Source organism: Trachemys scripta, chromosome 22 (genome assembly GCF_013100865.1).
Source record: "Trachemys scripta elegans isolate TJP31775 chromosome 22, CAS_Tse_1.0, whole genome shotgun sequence".
Classification (NCBI taxonomy): domain Eukaryota; kingdom Metazoa; phylum Chordata; order Testudines; family Emydidae; genus Trachemys; species Trachemys scripta.
The window spans coordinates 5,796,075-5,821,964 of record NC_048319.1 but is presented as its reverse complement, the minus strand read 5'-3'; the positions used below and the strand labels follow the sequence as shown (position 1 = coordinate 5,821,964).

The 25,890-nt window shown below is 52.8% G+C and overlaps 1 protein-coding gene across 1 annotated transcript; it reads left to right on the top strand.

The window, feature by feature from the left end:
• FSTL3 (follistatin like 3) lies at positions 1–25,051 on the top strand. The gene is made up of 5 exons (XM_034755423.1): positions 1–406; positions 10,035–10,220; positions 16,253–16,468; positions 21,163–21,390; positions 22,550–25,051. Exons 1-5 carry the CDS (start codon positions 331–333, stop codon positions 22,600–22,602), a joined length of 759 nt encoding a protein of 252 aa, XP_034611314.1. The 5' UTR covers positions 1–330; the 3' UTR covers positions 22,603–25,051.
• Positions 25,052–25,890: the final 839 nt, after the last annotated feature.

Below are 25,890 nucleotides of genomic sequence, written 5' to 3'. Positions count from 1 at the left end.
ACACACACACACACTGCTCTTCCCGGCACTTCACTGGCTGCGGCGCGGGCACCGCCCACCCCAGCAGCATGATTCAACCCTGCACGAAAAAAAAAATCTTTATATAGCCAGTGTGAAACTGAGATTTGTAACTCAAAAGGCAACAGGTCAGCCCAGGACCAGGCGAAGAGACTTGGAGGGCCAGCCCACGCCTCTCCCCCTCGGAGATCTGCGGGAGCCGCACGCCCCTGGGGCAAAGGAGAGGGCTCGGCGGGGGTGGGAAATTGACTACCCAACTTTTCAAGTTTTGGGGCTGCCTGGCTGGTTTTTGATCGCTTGTCTGGGCTCAACATGAAGCCCTGGCTGGTGCTGGTGCTGGCTGGGATGTGGTGTCACATCACTGGAGGGGAAGGGGACGCCGTCCAGGGTAAGTGATTCTCCGAGGCTGCTCCAGGTGCATTTCTTAACGACAACCCCGGCCAAAAAAACCCAAACAACCCGATGCTGCCCTGAAGCAAACTGTCCCGAGTTAGGGACGGGCAGGCAGCTGCAGACGCGTGCTTGTTTGCAGGTGAGCTTTGCAAACCTCGCCGGGCAGAAGTTGGGGGGGGGGGGGGGGGCTTATTCCCCCTCCAAAATAAAACCCTTTCCCGTTTTTAGGTGAAACGTTGCTATTCTGCAGCGCTAAGGTCTCCAGTAGTTCAAAGCCGGTTCTGATCTCAGACCGGACCTTGTCCCGAACGAATCCGGATCAGGATCCCAGCCTGCCCCCTCCCCCGGTCAGCACCAATGCCAGGCGCACCTTTGGTTGGGTGTTGGATGAACTTCCTAGCAGCGCACGCCTGGATGAACGCGGCCGTTCGTGTGGGAGCTGCCGCAGAGTGGGGTGCCCCTGGGGGGCTGCAAAACTACCTGTGCTCCAAACGGTCTGGCTAGTTTCTGCTCTGGAGAGCTGGGCTAGTCCCCAGCTGGAGCTCCAGGGAGGCTCCTTTGCACTTGGGAGTTGAGTAACTTTTAAAACGAATCATCTATGGGATGGGTTGGTTGCATCAACTCTGGATCTGTGCAAATCACGTGCAGTCTAGACAACTGCATTGGGGCAGACTGGGGGAGATGCCGGACAAACACCCATCCATTTACCTGCCACCTGTTTCTTACCGTTCCCCAGCTGGGCTTAGGAAGAAATTGCCTTCCTGTGGTGTAATTCAGCAGGTGTCTTAACCTCAGGGGAGCAATCCCCTAGGGGTCGTCACAAACAGGTGTGTGTGTGTGGGGAGGTTGTGACCACTTCCCCCTTCTCAGATTGCTAAATGGGAAGGGGTTTTCTAGCTAGATGGGCGAGAGATCCCAGGCTGGGAGGGGGTCCCAGTATGGGAAAAGTTGAGAACCACTATAAATCTAGCATTATGGTCGGTCACCCCTGGCCGCTACTGGAGACTAGCTATTGTTGTCCAGTATCGGGGTAGCCGTGTTAGTCTGTATCCACAAAAACGACAAGGAGTCCAGTGGCACCTTAAAGACTAACTGCTTTATTTGGGCATGAGCTTTCGTGGGTAAAAAAACACAACATGTTGCATCTGAAGAAGTGGGTTTTTTACCCACGAAAGCTCATGCCCAAATAAATCTGTTAGTCTTTAAGGTGCCACCGGACTCCTCGTTGTTTTTGTAGCTATTGGTGGGCTTCACAGGAGCATTTCTTCTCACCAGACTTGTTACGGGCCCAATCCTCTGAGCTTCTGAGCATCCTCCGCCCTCCCCCATAGCTTCTCTCCCTGCCCCATTTGGTCTTGTGTGAAGACATAAGGATGAAGTCCCACTATCATGATCATACTGATATAGACTGCAGTGTCATGAAGGCTGTGATTTCATTGTGGAAGGAAGCCTCAAGCAAAGAGATTCCGGGCAAATGTTAGCCAAGTCCCCTGCTATCTCAGTATACTGCGGCTGGTCTGTTTCACCAAGTTGGTGTTAGTAGAAAAGTTGCCCACTGGGGTCAGTTCCTAAAAAGTGCTGAGTACCCATAACTCCCACTGACGTCCACAGGTGCTCACCTCCCATCAGGATCAGTCCCTAAGGATCTCAAAAGCAAGAGAACACACATGCTTCCTAGGGCAGCCATAGTGCTGAGTTTTATCCGTTTAAAAACTAGAAATGATTTCCAAACGCCAGCTCGAAACATTGGGCGTTCAGAATCCAAACCTGGGAACCGACTTGAATTTAGCAGCCCTGCCCAGGGGCCTGATTTTCCATTGCCTCGTGCGGTCATTTACCCCCGGGCCAAGTGAGTACCAGGTACTATCATTCTGTTCTGGTAGCATTTTACCATTGCAAATTGCTGCTGAAGATGGAAGGTAATGGAGAATCAGGCCCCTCGGGTTTATAAAGGGGCATCCTCAAACCCCAGATCCATCTAACTGGAGCGTTCCAAAGCCAGGTGCAGAGGTTGCTGCTTGTGCCCCTTTCTGTTAAGAACATTAACATAAAATAACACTAAGCGTGGGGTTTGCCTATGGAATTTTACTAATGGCTGTCTACCGGGGAACCTGCCTTAGAGATGCCAGCTAGCTAACAAATCCCTATCTTACGAGAACATTTTAAAGCATCCAAGTTCCCACTGCAGTTTTGCTCAGCCTGTATATAAAGCTCGAATTCTGCCAGGCAGTGGGTTTTTGCTTCTTCCTTGAGTGACAGAGCGAGGTCAATGGGGACCTTACTTCAGAAATATTTCTAATCACCTTAGCTATGGCATCATCTTAGCATGCTGCAATTATTCATAGATTTTATGCTCGCAGCATCCTTGGGAGGTAGGATTCCTGGTTCACAGACACGGACTTTAATGTGATTTACCAAAGGGCCACAGGGCACAGCTGGGAATTGGACCTAGATCCCAGCCTCATGCCTTCGCCACAAGACAAATCTGGGCCATTGTCTGCACCGCAATGTTTCCCCTGATACTTAGTGCACCTCTGAACCTGGTCTAATCTGAATAAAATTACTACAGCTTGTACATTGTATGAGATACGGTTGCTGACTGGCAATGGGAGCACAGGCCATTCGGACCCTTGCTGAAATCAAAAGAATGGTTACAAATATCAGCCAAGGTCCAGTTAAATCATGGGGATTAGATGCACTAACAGTGCCACATGGGCAGTCGCTGGGTCAAAGCCCTGGAGTCCTTAATGAGTTCTTATTCTCATAGAGGAAGGATGATCCGGTGACTATGCACGATCCTGGATTTAGGAGACCTGGATTCAATTCCCCTTCCTCCACATCTGAGCCTCTGTGCCTGAGTTCTCCATTTAACAGCACTTCCCCTACCTCGCAGGGATGCTGGGAGTCTAAATGCATTCAAGTTTGTAAGGAGCTCAGGTACTCCAGCAGTGGGGGCTAGAGAAGTACCATAGATGGTTTCAGTCCCCGCTGAGGCACAAATTAAGGGGTGAAATCCTGGTTCCATTGAAATCAATGGCACAACTCCTGTTTTCAGCTTTTCACCCTAGGAACAACAGGAACTTTGCCTGAGTAGGAACCTGGGGAATTAACTCCTTCCCAGGGATTGTAAAACCAAGCCTGTGACCACTCCTCCTCGTTAAAGAACCCAGGACAAGTATACAGGTGTTTGCCCCGAGGTCCAGGCCAAATTGCAGTTCGGAGAGTTGCATCCTGTCTCCCTCCAATTCTCCCCTGCAGTATGCAATTGGATATGGGATTCTAATTTGCTTCTTTCTTCCCTGAACTGGTGTGCAGCCTTGTTAAACAGATTCGGTGCTTCTCCCTAGCTGCATTTCAGCAGTACCAGAAGTGTTACTTGCGTATAAATTCTCCTGGCGGTTAAGTTTACACAGTGCATTGGGGTTCCTTCAAGTTGAAAGGCACTAGGTTTTGAAGGACCCTAAAGAGTGCCAACGGTATGGTACCTAGGCACAGTTAGAAATGCAAGAAGTTGTTCTATGTAGTAGAATGGGATTAATGGGTGTGTTAAAGTAACGACACAGGGTAAATGTTAGTGATAATCTTAAAACAGTTGTTTTTTCTCATAAGGCTCAGGACAACTGACCCCCTCTTCACTTGCAAATTATTTTGTCAACTAAACTATTCTAAAATAGCCAGATTCCAGAAAACCTTGTTCGGATTGTATCCAAATTTAGAAATTCTCCCCTCCCCGGTAGCTGTGTGTCATCTCCCAGCCTGCAATGAATTTAAATCCTACTGGAAGGATGACCTTGCTTCACTAAGGAGGCTCCTGGGGAGGGGTTTGGCCCACTTCTAATACTCGTGCTTATATTTTTCACTAGCTTTTGGAGCGGTGTGGTGGGAACGGACATTTGTGGGACTGAGATGCTATGAAATCGGGAGGTCCTCGGGTAATTTTAATTAATTTCCCGGATCTAACCTAATTTATTTCTATGGTGCCGGTGGCACTTTACATACCTATGACTAGTGGAAATGCTACAGAGAAATGAGTGGGTCAGGATGGAGGTGCATTGAGGTGAGCGGGGAGCCCAGGAGTGGGGCAGGTGCAGGTTAAGGTTGGGGAGGACTGACAGAGAGCTGTGTGGGGAGCCCAGCACTGGAACGGCTGGCTGAGTTGCAGCAGAGCGGTGTGGAATGCCGGGATTGGAATTGATGGAGTTGGATCTGCTGGGGCCAGGATTGGGGAGGACTGACAGAGCTGTGTGTGGGTTGTCTAGGACTGGAACAGCCAGGCAGGCTGCAAGTCAGGAATGAGGAGGGTTGGCAGAGCCGTGAGGGGGGCCAAAGCTCCCCACATCTTGCATCCGAGCTTAATACCCAGCCAGTTATTGAGATTTCCCCTTGATGAATTATGTTCGGGAGAGGGCAGCACAGTTTCTGCAGCAAGCAATAAGGAATCACACGGTGGTGGCAAACAGGACTGAAAGAAGAGGTGGCAGACAAGGGCAGAGGCCCAGATCCTCAAAGGTATTTAGGTGGCTGACTCCCACGGGAGCTAGGCACCTAAATACCTTTGGGGATCTGGGCCTCAGCGCCTGCCACTCCCATTTATTTCGATGGGAACTCAGCGCTTCTTGGGATCAGGCCCAGAATTAGCATCTGGACTTAGAGATGGGTGAAAAATCGTGGATCCAAACACTTTCCACCTTTTTTTGGGGGGGGGAGTGAACCTGGATTCTGCTCCGAGCCCCTTATCGTGTGCTAAACTAAAAACCATTAGCCAGATCCTCATCTGGTGTAAATTATTGTAACGCCATTGAATTCAGTGCAGTGATGTGACTTTACACCGGTTGCCGGCATACTTTAAAAGCAAACACATTCCTCTCCCTGTAATGTCCTTAAAACTGAAAGTATTTTAACAATCTATTTTAGAGGATTTGATCCTGCAAACACTTCAGAACAAGGTCCCTGTCCTCAGGATCAATGGGACTACTCAGGATAGTAAGAATGTTTTCACCCCTCAGCTCACAGAGCGCCTTACTACACGCAGTAGTAACAGCAGGGTCTGGCTTGTGCTGGTTGTTCTTTGTTTACCTTTTCCATTGCTCTCAACTTGGACAAGGACAACAGGCTGGTCAGTTTCACTGTTTCCAGTCAGTTGCACCAGCAGAATGTTGCAATGTTTGGGTTGCAAATGCTGCAGAGGATGTTTATTTGCTTAAAAAAAACCAACATTTTTTATCAAGAGGGGACAAAGATCTGGCTCTGGGCTAACGTGACATGCAGACTACACGCGTGAGTCTACACTACAAACCAACGTCCGGGGTGTGGAAAAGCGATGTAGCTATACTGACCTAGCCCTTGGTGTAGACAGCACTGTGTTAACGGGAGGGTTTCTCCAGTCGACATAGCTACCGCCTCTTGGGGCGGGGGAGCCCCTACGCCGACGGGACAAGCTCTTGTAGGTAGCGTCTGCACTAAGCGCTACTGCCCCGGCAGCGCTCTACGTGTAGACAAACCCTCGGAGGCTGATTTGACTTATACCAGTGTGAAAATGGCGTGACTCCAGAATGGATGTCGCTGGGATTTGTAACAAAGCAGAGTCTAGCCCAATTAATATTATTAACAGATGAATAAGCAGCTCAGGGCCAAATGCCGGGCTCATTGACAACCACGTCATAGCAATGTACGGTTCTGAAGGGGGCAGTGTTGTCTAGTGGTTAGATCAGACGTGGGCAAACTGTGGCCCACGGGACCATCCAGCCCGGCCCCTGAGCTCCCGGACTGGGAGCCTAGTCCCCAGCCCCTCCCCCGCAGCCATGTGGGCCGCACTCTGGCCCACCGCTCCCGCTGGGCAGCGTGGGGAGCGCAGCTGGTTCTGGCCTGGGGTCGGGGCTGCGAGCTCCTGCTGCTGGTAAGGGGGCGGGTAGAGGAGGGTAGCTGGGGGGCAGTCAGGGAGGAGGGGGCGATTGTATGGGGAGGAGGTTCTGGGGGGTCGGTCAGGGGATGGGGAACAGGGAGAGGTGGGAGTCCCGGGGGGCCTGTCAGGGAGTGGGGATGTGGATAGGGGTCGGGAGGGCAGTCAGGGGACAGGAAGTGGGGGGGGGTGGAGATCCTGGGGGACAGTTGGGGCGGGGGGGTCCCGGGAGGGGGTTGTCAGGGGATGAGGAGCAGAGGGCAGTTGGATAGGGGGTGGGAGTCCTGGGGGGTTGTCAGGGGGCGGGGCTGTGGATAAGGGTCGGGGCAGTCACGGGATAGGGAGCAGGGGGGCTGGATAGGGAGCGGGGGTTCTGGGAGGGGGCGGTCAGGGGACAAGGAGCAGGGGTTGGGTGTTCTGAGGGGGGCAGTCAGGGGGTGGATGGGGGGGCGGGGGCCAGGCTGTTTGGGGAGGCACAGCCTTCCCTACCCAGCCCTCCATACAGTTGCACAACCCCGATGTGGCCCTCGGGCCAAAAATTTTGCCCACCCCTGGGTTAGATCAAACATTGGGACTCAGCCTTCTAGTCCTGCCACCAGGAGGAAGTGTGGTCTGGAGGTTAGATCAGAGGACTAGGAGTCAGGACTCCTGGGTTCTATTTCCTGCTGTGGCATGGCATTGTTATTGACCTTGGGCAAGCTTTGTGGTAGGGCTTGTCCACATGGGAAAGTTACACCAGTATAAGCTAAGGTGTGAATTGAAACTAGTTCTATGGTGGTTACAGTTCCTTGCATGACCACTAGGATTTGTCTAGATTTGGAAGTTATTTTGGGTAAAGGTGGGATGCGAAGTTAAAGTGGAATAGCCATTTCTGAATAACTCCATGTGTGGACGCTCTAGTCTAGAATAAAATGTCCCTGTTTAGCTTAATTCACAAGTAGATTAAGCTAAACCAGAACAAGGCACTCTGAACGAGAGTGTCCAAATATGGAGTTACTCAGGGATTGTTGTTCTGGAATAGCTGCATGTGGAAACAAAGAAATAAAGTACCTTTTTTTTTTTTTTTGTTAGTTTATTGTGCTAAACTGAAAAAAGCCACTCATGCTGGAATAAGAATGTCCACAGGGGGCATTATACCCATATAGACAACCCATTAAAATCACTCCGTGCCTCAGTTTCCCCATCAGGGACGTGATCCTCACTCATCCCCCAGGGGGCACTGTGAGGATTAACTCATTAATATGTGTGCAGTGCTATTTACAAAGGACCAAGTCAGTGTTCGGGGCTGAATCCTGCTCTGGTTTACACCCTCTGTGATGCCTTTAACATGGGTAAGATTAAGAGCAGAATCCAAAGTCCTGGTCGTATGCAAAGAAACACTGTGCTGGCAAGAGGAGTGACAGCCCCTGTCCATGACCAATGGGGGTGGGGAGGAGGGAGTATACTCCAAATGTTAGGATGCCCCAGGGTCATCTCTGTGGGTTTACCCTTGGCTGCAGCATTGTGAGATTGGGAGAAAGGGAGTGGGGCCCAGCAGTTAGTCACCCAGAATGATCAGAACTCAGTGAGTTTGTTCAGGATTAACCCTGCATGAGGCCAGGGTGGGAGAAACCCTCCTGAATGAGACAGCCGGCTCCCTCTTCCCATTGTTTCTGCTCAGACACCCCACCCGTCTAGACTAGTGACCGGGGGCGAGAGGGGGAGACTAGGAACCTTCTGTTCCTCAGTTAGTGGCCTGGTGTCCTGTGCTTTTAATCAGAGAGGGCCCAGACACAGAGCCTGTTATTATCTTCTCCTCTATAGAACAGAGAATGCTGGGCTGCAGTGGGAAATCTTCCCTCGGGAGCTTCCAATTGCCCAGGGCAAGGAGCTACTGCAACCCAACCAGAGTCAGGTTAATTGTGGGCTGGGGAAGCTCAGACCAGACTCTGATCTCCGCGTGCGCTGGGATGACTCCCCAAGTAACTTCACTGATTACCGCAGAGTCACTCCAGATTTACCCCGGCATGTCTGAGGGCGGAAACTGGCCCCCACATCTTTAGCCGTTTAACAAACCCCAAATCAAGCTAATGAGAAAACAAACCAACCAGCGTCAGCGGCGGCCGGTTTACAAGGAAGGAAATGGCAAAGGAATCACTCACAAAAGAGAGAGAGAAAAAAGAAATGATTCGCTCATGAGATTAAGAAACAAACAGGCTTTTGACTCAGTGAGATCAAATGCCAGTGGCCTGGCTGTGTCCCAAGGGGCTGTCTCCAGTGCCCAATGGTCAAGACATGGCTGCATACGAGAAGGATTGATCCCAAGTGCCATACCACTCATGGTCCCACACGTCTGCTCCACCACTACAGCCGGTAGTTTTGCAGTGCTGCACACTGGACATAGGGCAGCACTCTCCACAGTTTAGCCCAGCCTGGGGTCATGGCACCAGGGCATCCATGGGGTGTTTTAGGCCAGGGAAATTCATTGTGCTGCCAGTGAGGTGCAAGGTCTTTTCAGCTTGTTCTAGTCTTGCTTGAATGCTCTGTGCTCTTTTTTTTTTTTTTTTGAATGGGTGGCTGTAAACGATGAAAACCTAAGAAAGGGGGAAGTAACGAGGGAGCGCTCAGAATCTCCAGAGTCAAATGTCCCTGGACACTAGGAGGGAGGCTTGAAATCTAATCCCAGATTGAAACCTCTTTTTGCACATCCACTGTTAGGATTGAATTGCAAGCCTCGTGCTGTTCAGTGTCTTTCTTAAAGCCCCAGATCCTGGATTCATGTGAATAAGAGAGAATCCCGACTTTCATTTAAAAAACAACAACAGATTCTAGCCCTTGTGATTGCTGAGAAAAGCTTGAAAACGTGACGTGCTAGAGGCTACGATACGGGAAGGCAAATGAAAAGCATCCCAAAGTTGCTATTTTTGAAAAGTCTCATGGTTTTTAATCCAAGCTGATGGAATTTTGGGGACCAACTCATGATTTTTGAATGCTTGGAGTTGACAGAACTGCAAAATCTCTTTCAATTTTGGGGTCTTTGCTGTCTGGAGCTCAGGACTATAGCTTGGGCCGCATCTGTAGAACTAGATTCATGAGTATCCAGCCCTACAGATGAAAATGAAGGGGTTTGGGAACTGCCACTTTAGGTTCTTGGTGCTGTTCTCTTTAACAACTACCCCGTGTCTGTTTTCCAGAGCCTAATGCCAGAGATGGGTGAGGGGCAAGCAGGTCTGGCTCAGAGAAGGCACTGGAAGGGGGTGAGGGGAGAGAGACAGACAGCCTGTCTCAAACACAGCAATTTGCAGACCATTTGCAATTTGCAGACCATGCTACTCAGCACCCCCTGCATTTCCCAAGCCAGGCCCAATGCATGCACCTGCACAAATATCTGTGTGCACCTGTGCAAAGCCCATGCATATTGGGCAACTGCACATGCCCTAGCAGGCTGACACACATTTTGCAAATCCAGCCCTAAATATTAGTTTATTCCCCCCCCACCTCCACCCCGAGGTTGAGCTCTGTTGTGTCTTTGAAGAGGGGCGACAGCCAGCTTGTGAACTGCAAGTATCTAGAAGCACCAGTAGGTGGGGAACTACTTCGCACATATTATGCACTGTTTTAGCGGTGCAAAGGCTTCGGGCTGGCTCTCTGTCCAGGGAGTGGCTTTACCCAATAAACACAGTAGCTTCAGCTTAAGGACACAGCCTGCCAAGTGTGGTTCTAATGGTCTGCTTTCTCCTGGCAGGTGGGATCTGCTGGCTGCAGCAGGGGAAGGAAGCAAAATGCACCATGATCCTAAAGGCCGACGTGACCTGGGAGGAATGCTGCGGCAATAGCAACGTTGACGTCGCTTGGTCCAACTACACCCAGCCAGGCAACAAGATCAGCCTCTTGGGGTTCCTCGGGCTGGTGCCCTGCCATCCTTGCAAAGGTAGATGTGCTTGCTGACGGCTGAAATCATACAGCCGGCCCGCTGTCCTTGCGTCGGCAAAGTGCCCAAGGAAGCCCTGGCCTGCCCAGGGGCTGGAGGCCCGAGCCTATTGTATTTTATTATAAATACTGCGTAGTGTTATGGGAGCATCTAGAGACACAGTACGTCTACACTGCAAAAAAAACACCCTGTGGCAGTAAGTCTCCGAGCCCGGGTTAACTGACTCGGGCTTGTGCTGCAGGGCTAAAATTGGCAGTGTAAACGTTCCCTCCCGGGCCCTGAGACCCTCTCCCCTCGCTGGGTCCCAGACCCTGGGCTCCGGCCGGAGCAGGCACATCGACACTGCTATTTTTAACCCTGTAGCGTGAGCCCGAGTCCACTGACCTGGGCGCGGAGACTCGCTGGCGTGGGTGTTTGTGGGTTTTTTTGCAGTGCGGAGCTAACCACAAAGGCCTGGTCTACACTTAAAAATTAGTTCAACCCAGCTACCCGGCTCAGGACAGTGAAAAACGTCACAGGTCGAGCTAAGCCCTGGTGTAGACGTGGCTAATTCGACAGACGAATTCTCACATCAACCTAGCCATTGCCTCTTGGAGAGATGGATTAACTACCTGGATAGGAAAACCCCTTCCGTCAACATAGGACGTGTCTTATCTGTGGCGCTCTAGCTGCAGCAGTACCCAGAGTGAGACTGTCCCTGTCCCAAAGATATTCGTTTAAATAGCGAGAGCAGGTAAAGGATGGGAGGTGAAACAAGGGAAGTGATTTGCCCAGAGTGACATGAGGCAGAGCTAGGACAAGAACACAGGTGTTCTGAGTCCCAGTCTGTTGTCATAGCTACTAGATCACAAACAGCCACTAGGAGCAGAGGTTTGGGGTCACATTTAAAATGGCATCGACTCCGGCGTCGCCCTTGGGGGAGTTTGGTCCTACAAAGCAGAAATCTCCAGCCATTGTCTGTTCTTGCAGCATTTCCACCATCTTGGCCTGGTAGCTCGGGGGACTGGCCACAGCGGACCTAGACAAACAGGCCCCTTTTTGGGTTGGGGTCTGACATGGAACCAGCAGAGTTGGTTCTGAGCCAAGTCACTGCCGTGTCTGGCGCGCAGTTGTTTACACCCGTGCGGAGAGGTGTAAACGGAGCCCCCGTGGAACGGGGGAGCCATTTGTGCTCACTTTGCACTGGTGTCAATGATGACGTGGGCTGTTAGGCACAAAGTGTGTGACCTTGTTTCTCCCTGCTCCTGCATGTGGGGGAGGGACGACCTGGAGGTTCCCCCTGTCGTGGCCCATGGTTCTACGTTCTATCAGGATCAGGAGGTGCGGGGGTTTATTCCCTGCCCCGCCACTCCCAGCCAAATCCTAGAGCAACAGGAGCAGAAGTGCTGGTCGGGGTAGCGGGGCACGAGCAGCAGATCCCCAACTAGAGGCAAGAGCCCAAGGGGGCGAAGTTGGCATCCTGGGTGGCCCCGAGGACTGGAACGGCCCCTGACATCGATCAGAATAACGCCAGGCGGGCGCTGTGTGACAGCTGCCTATGGGCTGCCCCGCGTTCCAGAGGAGCCTTGCGTGTCCATGAGGTGCACTAGGAGACTCCTCCTCTCACTGCTGGCCCCGCCCCCTGCATGGGGGCTTGCAAGGGGGCAGCGTAGGACGATTGACTGCCGCCCCACACTGTGCAACTCCCCCCAGTCCTGTTGGAACGCAGTTCCAGCCCTGGACACCGCTGAGGAGCAGAGATCTGAGTGTGCTAAGCCAACTTGCAGCGGCTCGTTCCCGGTGAAATAACCGTTTCCTCTTGCCAGATCCTCCCTTTCCAGCTGCCCGCCACAGATTTCCATTTATTTATTTACGGCTCTCCCCTTTCAACATCTCCAAACGTCTTTATAGAACGGGCTCGTTCAAAAAATGGAAACGCTCCAGTTTGTGCGTTCCAAGCCCTCCAGATGTTTCGGAGCAAGCCAGAGGCACGGATCCTCGCGTCACACTTGCGCGGCCATGTGAGGACAGGCCAGAAGACCTGCTGACCGCAGTTGTAAGGGAGTGGGTTGGAAAGGTCGCGTGGTTCTTTGAGTCATTTGTTTTACAAAGGCCATTAACGAACAGCCTTCCCCCGCCCTTATGCACCCCTCTCCTGCCTGATCACAGACACTGCTGCCTCCCTGCCCTTCAATCAGCCTTGGAGAGGTCTCCAGAAGGGGAACAACCTGACGGGTAGTGAGAGAGGCTGGAGGTAAAACTGAAACTGCCCTCCTGGTCCTTGATTCCTTATAGAGACCAGGCCCAGGCTGCAGGATTCAGACTTGAAACTTCCCCCAATTCAAGGTTCTGAGGATTGGGTCTGCTTCTGATGTCTGACATCGCTGGGTGGCAGGCAGTGCTGGGAGGGAACGGAGGTAGAGGCCCTGATTTAATGAGGGAAGTCAGAATCCGCCTCCAGGCTGATGATTACTGTTCACTGCACCTCGGCCAGCACTGCGGGGCTGAGATTGGGACCCCACGGTGCCAGGCACGGTGCAGAGCACGAGCCAGCCCTTCCCCCAGAGATCTTACAATTGACATGCACAAGGCGGGCAGAGGGAGGATTATTCTCCCAGTTTTGCAGTGGAGAAACTGAGGCACAGAGCGACGTGGGGGCCAGGAGCTTTGGACAGCCTGGCAGTTTCTGAGCCCTTCTGAAAATCCTAAGCAACTTGCTGGAGGTCACGTGATGTATCAGTGGCCGAGCCAGCAATTAAACCCAGCTCTCCTGCGTCACGGGCTGAGAACCAGCCTTCCTCACTCACCCCGTCCAGGAGGAGGTAACAGAGCTCCTTGATCTGCTCGGCTTCTGCTTACGTTTAGCTCTGCTGCTCTAGCCAGGCACCGATCCGCTGCACGGGATTTATCAGCGCCTCAGGATCCCGGAGACGAGAGGATCCCAAAGCAAGAGGAGGAACATACTCCCCACACTGCAGAAACCCCCATAAAGTCCAATCTGATCCTGCCCGTTCCCCAGCGGGCCGGAAAGGAACCTCCCCCAGAGCTAGCCGATGAGCAGGAGGCCTTGGAAAAGGGCAGGAGGGACACCCTGTATCTGTGATCCAGCTCCTAGCTCTGCTCCAGGAGAAACGGTGTCTCTCTGCCCCTAGCATAGTGTCGCCCCCCTGCGCTGCAGCCAGGTCCGCTGGAGAGTGGCAGAAAGGTCCTGGCATCACCCCCAGGGCCCCTGAATGGAGGAGGGTGCCAGGGTTCCATGTCAGAGGCAGGTTATGTTCCTTCTGGGGCATTCTGGGTCCCGGCGGGGCACTGCAGAGCTAACCTGGGCAAGGGGCCGGGGCTGCTGGGAATGGAGCAGTGGCAAACCCCCCCCCTCGCCCCCAGGCTCATGCTTTATCTGTCTAGCAGTCCTCACTGCCACCCCCGGCGCAGAGAGAGGCCTGCACCTGCTGGAATCGCCCAGCTCGCCGAAGGGCGTGGCCTGTTTGGAGCGTGGCCCATGCCAGGCGAGCTCAGCCGAGGCTCGTCCACGTGAAAGAGCTGCTTCCCCTGAGCCCCACGTCGCTCATTTACTCAGCCCCCGCAGAGCTAGGGACTCTGACTCACAAGACAGGCCCTGTTCCGGGCAATGGCTACTGCTTGGATATAGAGCTCCGGGTGCAAACAGGGAAACCAGCTGGTCCCCTGCCAGGGGATTTCCCCTCTGCAAAATAGGGACAAACTCCTGGGGGAATTCCACCTTCCTCCCTACGCGATCTTCCAGGGAAACCGCACCACACCATGTCCGCAGTCAATCCCTTCCCCTTATTGCATGGGGTCACTTCCTCCTCCCCCCCGAGCTCCAGGGGTAACATTCCCCAAGCCCCCCGCCTTCCACTTCAGTGAAGGAATGACTCCGCAGGGGGAGAGGTCTCTAGGTCCAAAGAGACACATTTCAAGTAATACCGTGGTGGGCGTCCGTGTTCCCCTGCTCCAAACGGGGCAGTAAAGTTGACCCCGCGGCCGACAGGCTAGAGAAGATGCCGAGAGCACTGGGGAAGGTAGCCGTCCTGCAAAGCAGGGGCAGTGGTTTTAAGTCACACTTGTGGAACATGCTGTAAATGCTCCCACTGGAGCAACCTGATTTCTTCCCCCCCCCCCCCCCCACGCCACACACTTCCAACCTCTGGAGACGTGATAATTAGCCTCTCATAGGAGCCAATGTCGCTTCCCCCTGGCTCGCGCTGCGCACTCCCCAAATGTCTCCCGGGTTCGGGGAAAATTCTGCGGCTTGGCCACACACGCACATGAGTTCAACGGCCCCGTTGAACCCGCGCAGACTGTTTTTGCTAGGAGGCGACCCAGTGCGACAATGCAGCCATCTGTTTCTTCCTCCCCTGCCCGTAGGGAAAGAGGCGTCCCAGACAGATTTCCCCCCTCGCTGTTGCCCGTTCTCGTTTTCAAGTCACGGAGGCCTGGAGCGAAACAGGGCTGGGTATTGTTCGGGAAAGAGAACTTGTTGATCACACAGCCGCGTGCACAGCCTGGGCTTTCTGGAGGGTGCCGTGCACAACAGAGCAGGGCTCTCTGTTGCACGAGAGAAAGAAATGTCTCTTAAAAAAAAAATCAGCTGGCAGTTGAACACAGGGGCCAGCCCCTCGACTGCTGTAAACCGGTCTGACTCCACTGATGAATGGAGCGACTTTTCCAGCTGCAGATCTGCTCCGTTATTAGGGTTGCCCGGTGTCCGGCTTTCGACCGGAATGCCTGGTCGAAAAGGGACCCTGGCGGTTCCGATCAGCACTGCTGACCGGGCCGTTAAAAGTCTGGTTGGCGATGCAGCGGGGCTAAGGCAGGTGCCCTGTCTACCATGGCTTTGTGCGGCTCCCGGAAGCAGCAGCATGTCCCCCCCTCCGGCTCCTATGTGTGGAGACAGCCAGGGGGTTCCGCACGCTGCCCCCGCCCCAAGCGCCGGCTCCACAGCTCCCATTGGGCAGGAACCAGACTGTTATGGGGCTGAGTGGCTCAGGACTTTGTGTCATTACCCTGTAGTTACACAGGATTGAGGTGACGCAGGGTAAAGCCTGGGCTACCGGGCATGATCTGAAACTGAACGCTCAATCAAGAAAGTTCTGCGTCCAGATGGAGGGCAAGTTGCATTCAAGCTGGAGGGAACAACCCCTCGTCTAGACAAAGCCCGGGGAGCTCTCCACATCCAATCCCCCAGGGCTGACCCCAGCGAGAACCGGTAGCTGTTACCATCTGTTTGTGTAACGAGTTGGGCGGGTCTTGGGGGGAGTGGTTCCTAGGAGATGGCCCCGCACGTCCCAAAAGCCAGCACGGCAGCGAGCACTCTCGATGGTGGCCCCAGCAGAGTCCAAGGACTGAGCAAGCCACAGTGCTGTATCCTCTCTCCCCCGTCTCTGGCCCAGCTGGGGGCTGTTAAGAGCAGCATACAAGAAGCCTTTGACAGGGCTCAACAAGAGGCATCACTGGTCCGATCGAACCCAGGACCAATACTGCGTTGTCTTGAGCGCCCCCTACGGGCACCGTCACTGTGGATCCGCTGTTTAGATCTGCGCCGCCATCCCTCATTGATCGAGCACTCTCATAACAGGAGGTGCTGTGGGGAAGCTTGGGGTGCTTGCTCCGGTCCTGTGATTAAAGAAGGGAGATATCCTCTCCTCTCCTATAACTAGGAGGGACCTTGAAAGGTCATCAAGTCCAGCCCCCTGCCTTCACTAGCAGGACCAAGTACTGATTTTGCCCCAGATCTGTAAGTGGCCCCCTCAAGGATTGAACTCACAACCCTAGGTTTAACAGGCCAATGCTCAAACCACTGAGCTATCTCTCCCCCCTGATTTCAGTCCTTGTGGGCCTTAAGGGGTTAATTCATCTTTGCCTCACACCGGGGGGCTGGTGAGCAAGATTTGAACCACAGCTGGTTCTTGGTCCGCTCCTGTGTCTCCCGGTCCCCTTGCAGCCTTCGATCCCTCTGCAGAGGGAGAGGACATGCCCCGGTGCAAACCGAGTGGGGGCTCCCTTGTGCTAACGCCTCTTTCCTTTCCCCCCAGAGACCTGCGAGGGGGTGGAGTGCGGCCCTGGCAAAGTCTGCAAGATGAAACACGGCCGTCCCCACTGCGCCTGTGCCCCGGATTGCTCCAGCCTGCCCAGGAAGCTGCAAGTGTGCGGCTCGGATGGCTACACCTACCGCGACGAGTGCGAGCTGCTGACAGCTAAGTGCAGAGACCACCCCGACCTGGAAGTGATGTACCAGGGCAAATGCAAAAGTACGTCGGGGGCCCCTTTCTCTTCCCGCATCCTGGCCCTCTCCCTGCATGCGACGGGCAGCCTTAGTGGAACGATCCTAATAACCCCCAAAGCGAGTGTGTTTCAAGTTCCCTTGGTAATTGGAGGAAATGGTGCTCAATCATTTCAGATTGTCCTTGCTTCTCCGGTGCTGTCAAGCTGGATGTTCTCACGGGTCACCCTTTCCACCAAGGCAGCTGATCCTCACCGAGGGCAGCTTCCCCAGTAGCTAGCACTTGCAGCCCTTGCACATTCAAGGCTTGGTACAAGCATTCCCCCGCTCCTCATGTCTGGTATCTCCTGCCCCCTGGAGGTGACTTTGCAGCGATTCCCCCTACTGAAATACCCGTGGCGTATCCCTCTAGCGTGGGAGATTTCTATACTGGACAAGGAGTGTGGGGCTGTTCCCCTGACATGCCTGCTGTGCCGCCTGCAGCGGAAATGGGAATTCGTGGTGGAAGGGCAGGGTCCTATTTAGAGTCGATTGTTAGTGGGTGGAAACCCATCACCCCCAGTGGAGCCGCACGCATTTATGCCTGGTCAGAATTCATAGAATCATAGAATGTCAGGGTTGGAAGGGACCTCAGGAGGTCATCTAGTCCAACCCCCTGCTCAAAGCAGGGCCAATCCCCAGACAGATTTTTACCCCAGGATTGAACTCACAACCCTGGGTTTAGCAGGCCAATGCTCAAACCACTGAGCTATCCCTGGCCCCCTCAACGCAAGAGTGAAGCTGGGAGGAAAGCTCTGGACGGCAGCGTGTGGGTCACTGGCACATGGGCTGGCAGGCCAGAGCTGGGTTTGACCTACAGGCCGTTCCCCTACTTCTTGCCTCTGAGCCAGAAGCTTTAGGGTCCAAGAGAGCCCCTGTCATGACTCATGCTCCAAGCCAAGGCCTGAAAGGGGGTTGCCCTGTTTGAGGCCCGGTCTTCCAGCTGAGCTCTTAAGTTGAGGCCCCTCCTGACCATGCTCCAGGGCCATTGAGAGAGAGGTTAATCCATCCCTCAGGATCCCCAAACCCTTTCCAATCTGGAGACACGTGAATCCCCTCGGCCGTGCCCAGGCTGAGACGTGGCAGCTGGTTCCAGGGCTGAGCAGGCCCCACTCAGCAGATCCCTGCTGCTCCGTTTGGATCATCCCTGCGTCCTGGCCAGCATTCACTTTCCATAGCCCAGTTTCCAACGCTAAGGGCTGTGGTGGGAGCACAGGCTCCTGTCTCCTGCAGGGCCTCTGACCTATTCAGCCAATCACTCTAGGGGTGCTCTGGGGGTCTAGGAGCAGAGCTGGGCCAGAGAGATGGAGTTCAAATCTGGGCTTCTCTAAGGGCTAGGGTGACCAGGCAGCAAGTGTGAAAAATCGGGATGAGGGTGGGGGGTAATAGGCGCCTATAGAAGACAAAGCCCCAAATATCGGGACTGTCCCTATAGAATTGGGACATCTGGTCACCCTACTAAGGGCCAAGGTGAGGCCAGTCTATTATCTGGTTCGGGCCTAGTTCTGGTTTTATTGCATGTCTTTTCATGGGTTATTTTAATGTGACAGGGGGCCCAGTATGAGAGATCTGTCATTCTCCCTAGGTGGAAATGCCGTGAGGAGAGCAGATGTTGCATTATTTTATCCTCCTAAATAATAATACCAAGCTCCTATCTTGCACTTTTCACCAGTAGAGCTTAAGACTCTTTACAAAGGAGGCCAGTGTCCTGATAACCCATGGGGCAACTGAGGCACAGGGCAGCGAAGCAACTTGCCCACAGTCACCCAACAGGTCATTGGCGGAATAGAACCAAGAAATCCTGAATCCCAGTCCATTGCTCTGTCCACTAGGCATCACTGTCTCCCATGTCCCCTGAGGCTAGAGCCTCAGCTGTTCTCCCACCGTTGGCCTAGCCCCGGTGCAGCACCACCCATGCCAGCCCTGAGCAGGGTGAGACGCCTCACTGTAAAACCCCCCAGCACCAGGTCTGCATTAGTGATCCTGCTTTGGTTGCTTGCCTGGGCAGAGCTGCACTGGGGCCAGGACTTAGGGAGGACAATGTGTAGCGCTGGCTGGGACCTGAGCCAGAGAGAACCAGGGGGTCTGCATGTGTCCAGCAGCTGGGATAAATGTAGCAAATGATGAGTAAGAACCAGAATCTTCGAATACTGAATAGCCCGATTCTGCCACTCTCTTTGCATAGCAAGTCCCCAGGAGAGGACCTTGCCTAGCAAGATACCACTCAGCATGGGTACCGGTGGCAGCATCGAACCCTGAAGTCTTTGAGGTTTTGATGAAGAACCTGTTGAAACTTACACTGGGATAATTCCCCTGGGTTCCATGAGTTTTCCTCTGATGTACATTGGTGTAAGTGAGATGAGGATTAGGCCCCCCCGTGTCTACCTCACCGTGCTGCATCTAAGAGCTGTAGGGAGTCTCTGGGTATGTCTCCACTGCATTGCAAACCTGGATCTGGGGGCCCGGATTTGTGGACTTGGCGTTTCCCAGTCTGCGTTTGAGCGTCCTACTGCGTTGTAAACCTGGGTTTACGTTTGCTGGACCAGAGTTTCCCAGCTGTGCTAATGCGACCATACTGCACTGCGCAGCCGCGTCCACACTGCAAAATGACAGAGCTTGACCCAGCCGCCTCCCAGAGTCCTAGGACCCAGGTCCTGAGTGCTTGCTGACCCGAGTCCTATTGACTTGTGTGTGGACAGAAGTGGGGCTTGGGCTCAAACGTGGGACAGAGCCTGGGCTTAGCGTGAAGTGTAGACACCCCCTCTGAGAAGTGCATAACCGCACGTAGCAGAGGGCAGATTCTCAGCTGCTGCAAACTGTCATAAATAGAACAATGACCGTTTACACCGGTCGTGGATGTGGCCCCATACGTACTAAGCTGACAAGGCTCAACGGAAGCTGAGGAGTTAAGGTGATAAGTGGAAGGCGTTATTTTTATTCTTTAGGTAACCGGAACCATCCCCAAGACATTTGCACCCTGATCTACTGCTGTGGGGGTTACTTTATCCATCACTGAAATGCAGCAACCTCTGGGTGATAAGTGGCAGATATTTAACAGTGCACAGCAACGTATATCCTCATTTGCTCCAAATTGCAGTAGGAAGTGTATGACTCTAAAGGCTTTTGCAATCGCACCAGCATGAAGTGGGTATAAAATGCTGCCCTTCTCCTCTGTAAGGGATCCTCCTTCGGCAATAACTGCACAAGGGGCAGGGCGACAGGACCTGACAGCCCCAAAGTCTCCCTGAGCAATGGGATTTTTAAGCCCTATGTACTCACTGAAATACGATGCCCAGTATTGAATGCGCTGTATATTCTACACTGGAGTAGCATCTTCTGATGCGTAAACAGCTCTGGATTTAATGGGGGTTTTACGTACATCACCGACGAAAGAACAGCGGCCCATAACATGTCACTTAGATGCATCCAGCTATTGTTTTAAAAAAAACAGACCAGAAAAACATCCCAAACCTGCCAAGGTCTGGCAGCTTTATTATGCCAGTTATTTTTGCCAGCCCCCTCTCTGAAATTCCTTCCTGTCGAAATCATCTTAAAAACCAAATCTGGGGAGTTGGGAGCTGGGCTGTCTAGTCACCGCCTGATCCAGCTTCAAAAAGAGCTGAAGTTTTAAACCCCGGTGAAAGAGTGTTTATAATCTACAGTAAGTGATGACGCACGCTTGCCATGGAATGCCCCGTCTGCTGGAGTGTGTGAGCGTATGTGTGTACACAGCGGAGATGGGACGCAGGCGGGCTGTCAGAGCAGAAATCAGCCGTTGCTCCATGTGTTCTGGCTAGCTTAGCGTGCGGGTTCGCACTCTTGTGACTGCTCGGTGGGTCGAGAACCCAGCAATTTGCCGGTTCCATTTGGGTCTGGCTGGGCAGTGCCTAGGGATGGTAAAGTCACTATTTGCTGCTTGTTTTAATTTGGAGTGAATTGTAGTACCCAGGTCACGGGACCCTGGCATTAGGTACAGGGCAGACAGGGGCATCCCACACACAGTGCACCTCTATTCTGACTTCCAGCACCTGTGCTGGTCTAAACCAGGGTCCCAGTGTTGCTCTGCTCTGCTGTTGCACCTGAATTCTGGCCTACATATCCCTCTGCCCTCTTGTGAGCACGGACCATCAGTCGGGCCGTGGAGAGGGGCCAAAGGAAGGGTCACTGGTTTACTTCCGCTGAGGTTTGGGGAAGTGTGCAAGTGTCATGCCAGGGGCAGATGAGGCCATGGGATTCATTGCACTTATGATCCGATTTGCTCCTGTACCCAGATCTACAGAGGCACGAACAAGTAGCCCTCAGATGCACAGCACCATCTAAAACCACATAGGGTTCTTCCTTCTGCTGGTGAAGAGAAGCAAATGTTTCCCAGTAGCCAAATATCTGGATTGGTGCTGAATAAGAGGGGAAGCACAATTTCCAGGGAAACTTGTTGCTAAACCCTGCTCCCAGTTACCTCAATGTAGAGCTGGAGAAACCTCACTGAAACCAGTGGGGTTATTCCGGAGTTAATCTGGTGAAACTGAGAGCAGTATTTGGTCCACAATGATCCTTCGAATGCTGCCCCCCCCCCCCCCGCCCCTGTAAAACAGCAGCTGTAGAATTTCCTGTTGATGGAGCTTGAACTACGTGCACACATGCTCCGCCCAAGCTCACTCTCCGGCTTGTGACTGCTTCCCTTAGAGTCCTGCTCCAGCGTGGTGTGCCCCGGGACTCACACCTGCGTTGTGGACCAGACGGGCAGCGCCCACTGTGTGATGTGCAGAACGGCCCCCTGCCCGGATCCCTCCACCCTGGACCACACTCTCTGCGGCAACAACAACATCACCTACCCGTCTGCCTGCCATCTACGGCGGGCAACCTGCTTCTTGGGCAGATCTATCGGAGTCCGTCACTACGGCAGCTGCTTAGGTATGTTTCACTTCTTGACCTGGAGAACCTTCACCTGGGTACGGTGGATGGGGGTGTGGTTCAGAATTGGCTGGTAGGTCCTTCCACACAGTCAGGCCTTGCGTAAAGATGTGTTGAGAAACAACCCAGCCAACACGTGTAGGGGGCTTTTGAGAGTGGAAAGGGATTCCCCAGGCTGATGGCTCTTTCCTGTCAGCCCCGTGCCCTCTAATTTTAGTGCCTCCGTTTGCGAGCGTCCAATTTCTGCTTCTGACTGTTACCGCTTCGCTTAGAGAGATGGGGCATGATTTTCAGCGGCACCAGGCACTCACTATTCTAGCTGAAGTCAATGGGGCCGGATTCTCAGATGGGCTCCTGGCGTTGGGGGCTGAGCATTAGGGAAAATCCGTTCCTCGTTTTGGGGCCTGAAAGGGGGGGTGAGCTCTGCTGAAAATCTGGCTTTTTTTTCTGGATGCTGAGTGCTTGGGAGTCTGACCTTTGGTGGATTGGAAATGGAACCCCCAGACTCAGGCACCCCAGATTATCCGGGCGGCTTTAGATGATAGATTCATAGATTATAGGACTGGAAGGGACCTCGAGAGGTCATCGAGTCCAGTCCCCTGCCCGCATGGCAGGACCAAATACTGTCTAGACCATCCCTGATAGACATTTATCTAACCTACTCTTAAATATCTCCAGAGACGGAGATTCCACAACCTCCCTAGGCAATTTGTTCCAGTGTTTAACCACCCTGACAGTTAGGAACTTTTTCCTAATGTCCAACCTAGACCTCCCTTGCTGCAGTTTAAACCCATTGTTTCTGGTTCTATCCTTAGAGGCTAAGGTGAACAAGTTCTCTCCCTCCTCCTTATGACACCCTTTTAGGGTGGCCGCGCTGTAAACAACTTGCTCGAGGTCACCTACTGAGCCGGGAGAAGAGCTGGGAATAGATCCCAGGTGCTCAGCTGCCCCTGATCCAGAGACCTGCCCCCTGGGGACTGGTCTGAGAACTGTCCCGAGAGCAGAGTGATGACTTTTGACCACTCTTGTGATGGGCCACGTTACACCAGGGACCTGGAGATGAAAGGCTCCATGGCCCAGTCCCGGTCCCCTGAGCCCTCCAGACTGTAGTGTTTAATATTGCCCTGCAACTCATTTTCTTTTATGGCTCTGTTTACAGCTGTGGCTAAGTTCCCCCTCGATGTGGGCGATGCCGAAGAAAACTATGTGTGAAACACTCCTTCTTTGCCAAGAGGCCGAACCCAGGAGACAGGGGCATTATGTGTATATTGTACAAACCATATACCTGATATTTATTAAGATGAAAGATTCTTATTTATATCTGTTTATGTTATGCAGACGCATACGGCCCGATTCTCATTACTCCGTTCCTGCGTCTGGGGCACGGGAGGGAGATTAGGGTGGCTTTAAACCACCTTTCTGCTCCTCATAGTCCTGGGTGGTTCAGAGCCATGGTGCCCATGGGAGGCAGTGACTAGCCGTAGCACGGAGCACTCCAACCATGTCTTCAGTCTGGGCTGGGAGCAGGACCATTGTACCATCTTTACACCAGCTCTACACTGACTGGGGAGGCCCCCACGTGCAGGAGGGTTGTCTGGGGGCCATTTCCACCTTTTTTAAGGCCCCTTTATGCTGCCAGAGGGCCCTAGTGTCCCTGAGAATTGGGCCCACGCTGTATACTAGCCCCAAGACAGCACTCCCGGGCGTATTTATTTTTTTGTTTTAATTCTTGGTGCCCCCATCTGCAGAAGTTCCTGGACCTGTCCAGCGGGAATGTGAGGTTGAGCCTTCCCTTGTGGGACTTTCTGTCCTAGGGGCTCAGCTGTGGGGATGGACAGCTCCCGACGGCAGGAAACTCAGTTCGGAGCTGTGGTTGTTGCATCTTTTGTTTTCCTAAGCTTGTCCAATCCAGGTTCCCATGTAATAAGCAATGTCAGTGAGGACGCAGAGGTAACACAACCTCGCACACTGCCCTCGAAGCCAGATTTCACACAACGGGCAAGGCTGGGCAAACCTTTGCCATTCTAATGCCATGCCCCTGGGTGGCCCATTGGCAGAAGGGATAGAACCTGAGACCTCTGGAGCTAAAAGCATCAGCTCTGTTAGCCAGTGCTGTGGCAGGCTCATTGACCTAGACAGGGACAATGTGCCACATGAGTGTTTTACACCAGCCTGGATCATTGCAACTGCAAAGGGCTCCAGTCTGGATTCAGAGCCAAATTTACCCAGAATTCAGTGGTGTTGGTCTCTTAGTTCAGGCCCATCTCAGTAATACCTCTGGGCTTCATTTTTCATTGTCCTGCACCTTTGCGTAGGGCGACCAGACAGCAAGTATTAAAAATCGGGACGGAGGTGGGGGGTAATAGGAGCCTATATAAGTAAAAGACCCAAAAAATCGGGACCATCCCTATAAAATCGGGACATCTGGTCACCCTACCTTTGCGGAGCCACTGATGCTGGTGCAAACAAGCATGCATGGTAGCACTTGGCACTCGTTCGGAGGCTGTGAGACAAGGCATCTGAGACCAGGGCCCCAAGGGGATGTGCGTTAAAGAGACAGGCAGGCAGCTTTGGTCCCGACTCTGACCTCTCCTAACATCATTACAAACCTGATCTCGCCTACATCAGCTTTAGGGGAGTCGCTCTGATTGACAGCGGTGTAAGTGAGAGGAGAACCCGGCCCAGTGCCTTTTGGGTTTTAAATGTCATTCTGGGGTTTTCAAATCAGTCCCTCGATCGCCATCAGGCCCACGCTGAAAGGCCACTGCTAGCTACAGAGCATGCTGCAGGTTGACTGCAAACTCTGTTTCCAGACTGGCCCCCTTCCCCCGGCTGCTGACCCTGGGACACAAATGGGGGAGGAATCGCTCACTAGAAAGGGGGGAGGACAGTTGGGAAGAGAGGTGATGAGTGCTTGGCAAATAGGGAAGCGTTGCAAGATGAAGGTTGGCTGCGTGGTCAAGCCCTGAGGCTCAGGAGATCTGGGTTTAATTCCCAGCCCTGCCACAGCTTCTGTATGTGACTTTGGGGTCCCTGTGCCTCAGTTCCGCCCCTGTAAAAATGGGGGTGGTAGTCCTTCTGTTGTCTGTCTAGTCTGGTTAGCCTCTCCTCCAAACTCCTGCCTCTCTCTCCCCCTGTGTGTGTTAACAGAGCTCTGCCCACAGGGGTCCTGATGGCAACAGGAACCTCTAGTTGCTATTACATTGGGTTGGCCTGTTGTGTCCTGGAAACGGTGCCTGGCTCCTGTGTGACCCACCCCAGCTGCCCCCTCTCCAGCAGGTTGGTTTCTTGAACCTCGGGACATTACAGCTGTCCCTGGCTTATCAAACACATCGTAAGAACCTCATGGACACATTCAAAAAGGATCCTCAACTCAGCTTCCTCTGATCGCATCCCCAGTATTTATTTTTCACATCCCCGGCGACATCGTGTGTGTTGTGACCTGTGTAAATAGCGTATCGTCTCCAACACCACGCGGCTCAGAAACCATTGCCTTTATATTATTATATATATTAAAAAATCCCCTCTCTTCTATTTTTGTATGGTTGTGTCCCCATCCTTTACGTATGCCATGTAACATGTATGTTTCCTATTCCATATTGTTCGGGGGCATTTTACTGCTATGTTACATTTTGGGTTATAATTAAAAGGAATAAAACTAGCTCCACGTCGTCGTTTTCTTTTAGTAATTTCTAAAGTGGAGGCCGTGCCCAGTTTCACAGAGCTGAAGGCCAGAAGAGGCCATTCTGATTAACTAGTCTAGTCTGACTTTTTGCATACCACAGATTAATTGCAACCAATGATTCCTGCAGCAAGACCAGTAATTTGTGGTCGAGCTAGAGTATGTCTTTAGGAAAGAGACATTTAATTTGATTGAAAGATGGCGAATGCTCAACAATTCCAGTGAGTAATCGCTATTAAAAATGTTGCATCTTTTTTCCAGTCTGAGTGACAGCATTGGAGACAAGAGTCTTCTGTCATCCATAGAACAGGTGCATCCTGGGTACCAACAGCACCAACTTCCCCAGCAATATATCTCAGCCCTGACCTTGGCCTCTCCACTGAGATTGACAGCAAAGGGGAGCAGTTAGTAGCAATGGAGGTGGTGGTTTTTTGTGGTCTCTTGTCCCAGATGGGGGGTTGATTGAGACCTGCCAAACTCATTTCACATAGGCTGCCAAACAGCCATCATGTGGTAAAGCCATCTGGGCATCACTGACCAGAGCACATAACACCAAATGGAAGTTCCTCCGCTGTAGCAGAGACCACTGAAATCAGGGGAAGCCTTTCTATGGCCCTCATTACCATAGTATCAGTCTTTAATGTATTTAGCCTCACAACACTGCTGGGAGGTGGGGCAGTGCTGTTAGCCCCATTTTACAGATTGGAAACTGAGGCATGGAGCAACTGGGTGACTAGCCCAAGGGCACACAGGGAGTCTGTCGCAGAACGGGGACTTGGATCCATGGCTGTAGAGTCTCAGCTAGCACCCTAACCACT

What these genes read in the sequence shown, in the direction of transcription:
- FSTL3 (XM_034755423.1), top strand. Translation starts at nt 331, where the DNA reads ATGAAGCCCTGGCTGGTGCTGGTGCTGGCTGGGATGTGGTGTCACATC. An exon ending in GCCCTGCCATCCTTGCAAAG is followed by an intron (nt 10,221 to 16,252) that starts GTAGATGTGCTT and finishes CTTTCCCCCCAG; the next exon opens with AGACCTGCGAGGGGGTGGAG. An exon ending in TCACTACGGCAGCTGCTTAG is followed by an intron (nt 21,391 to 22,549) that starts GTATGTTTCACT and finishes CTCTGTTTACAG; the next exon opens with CTGTGGCTAAGTTCCCCCTC.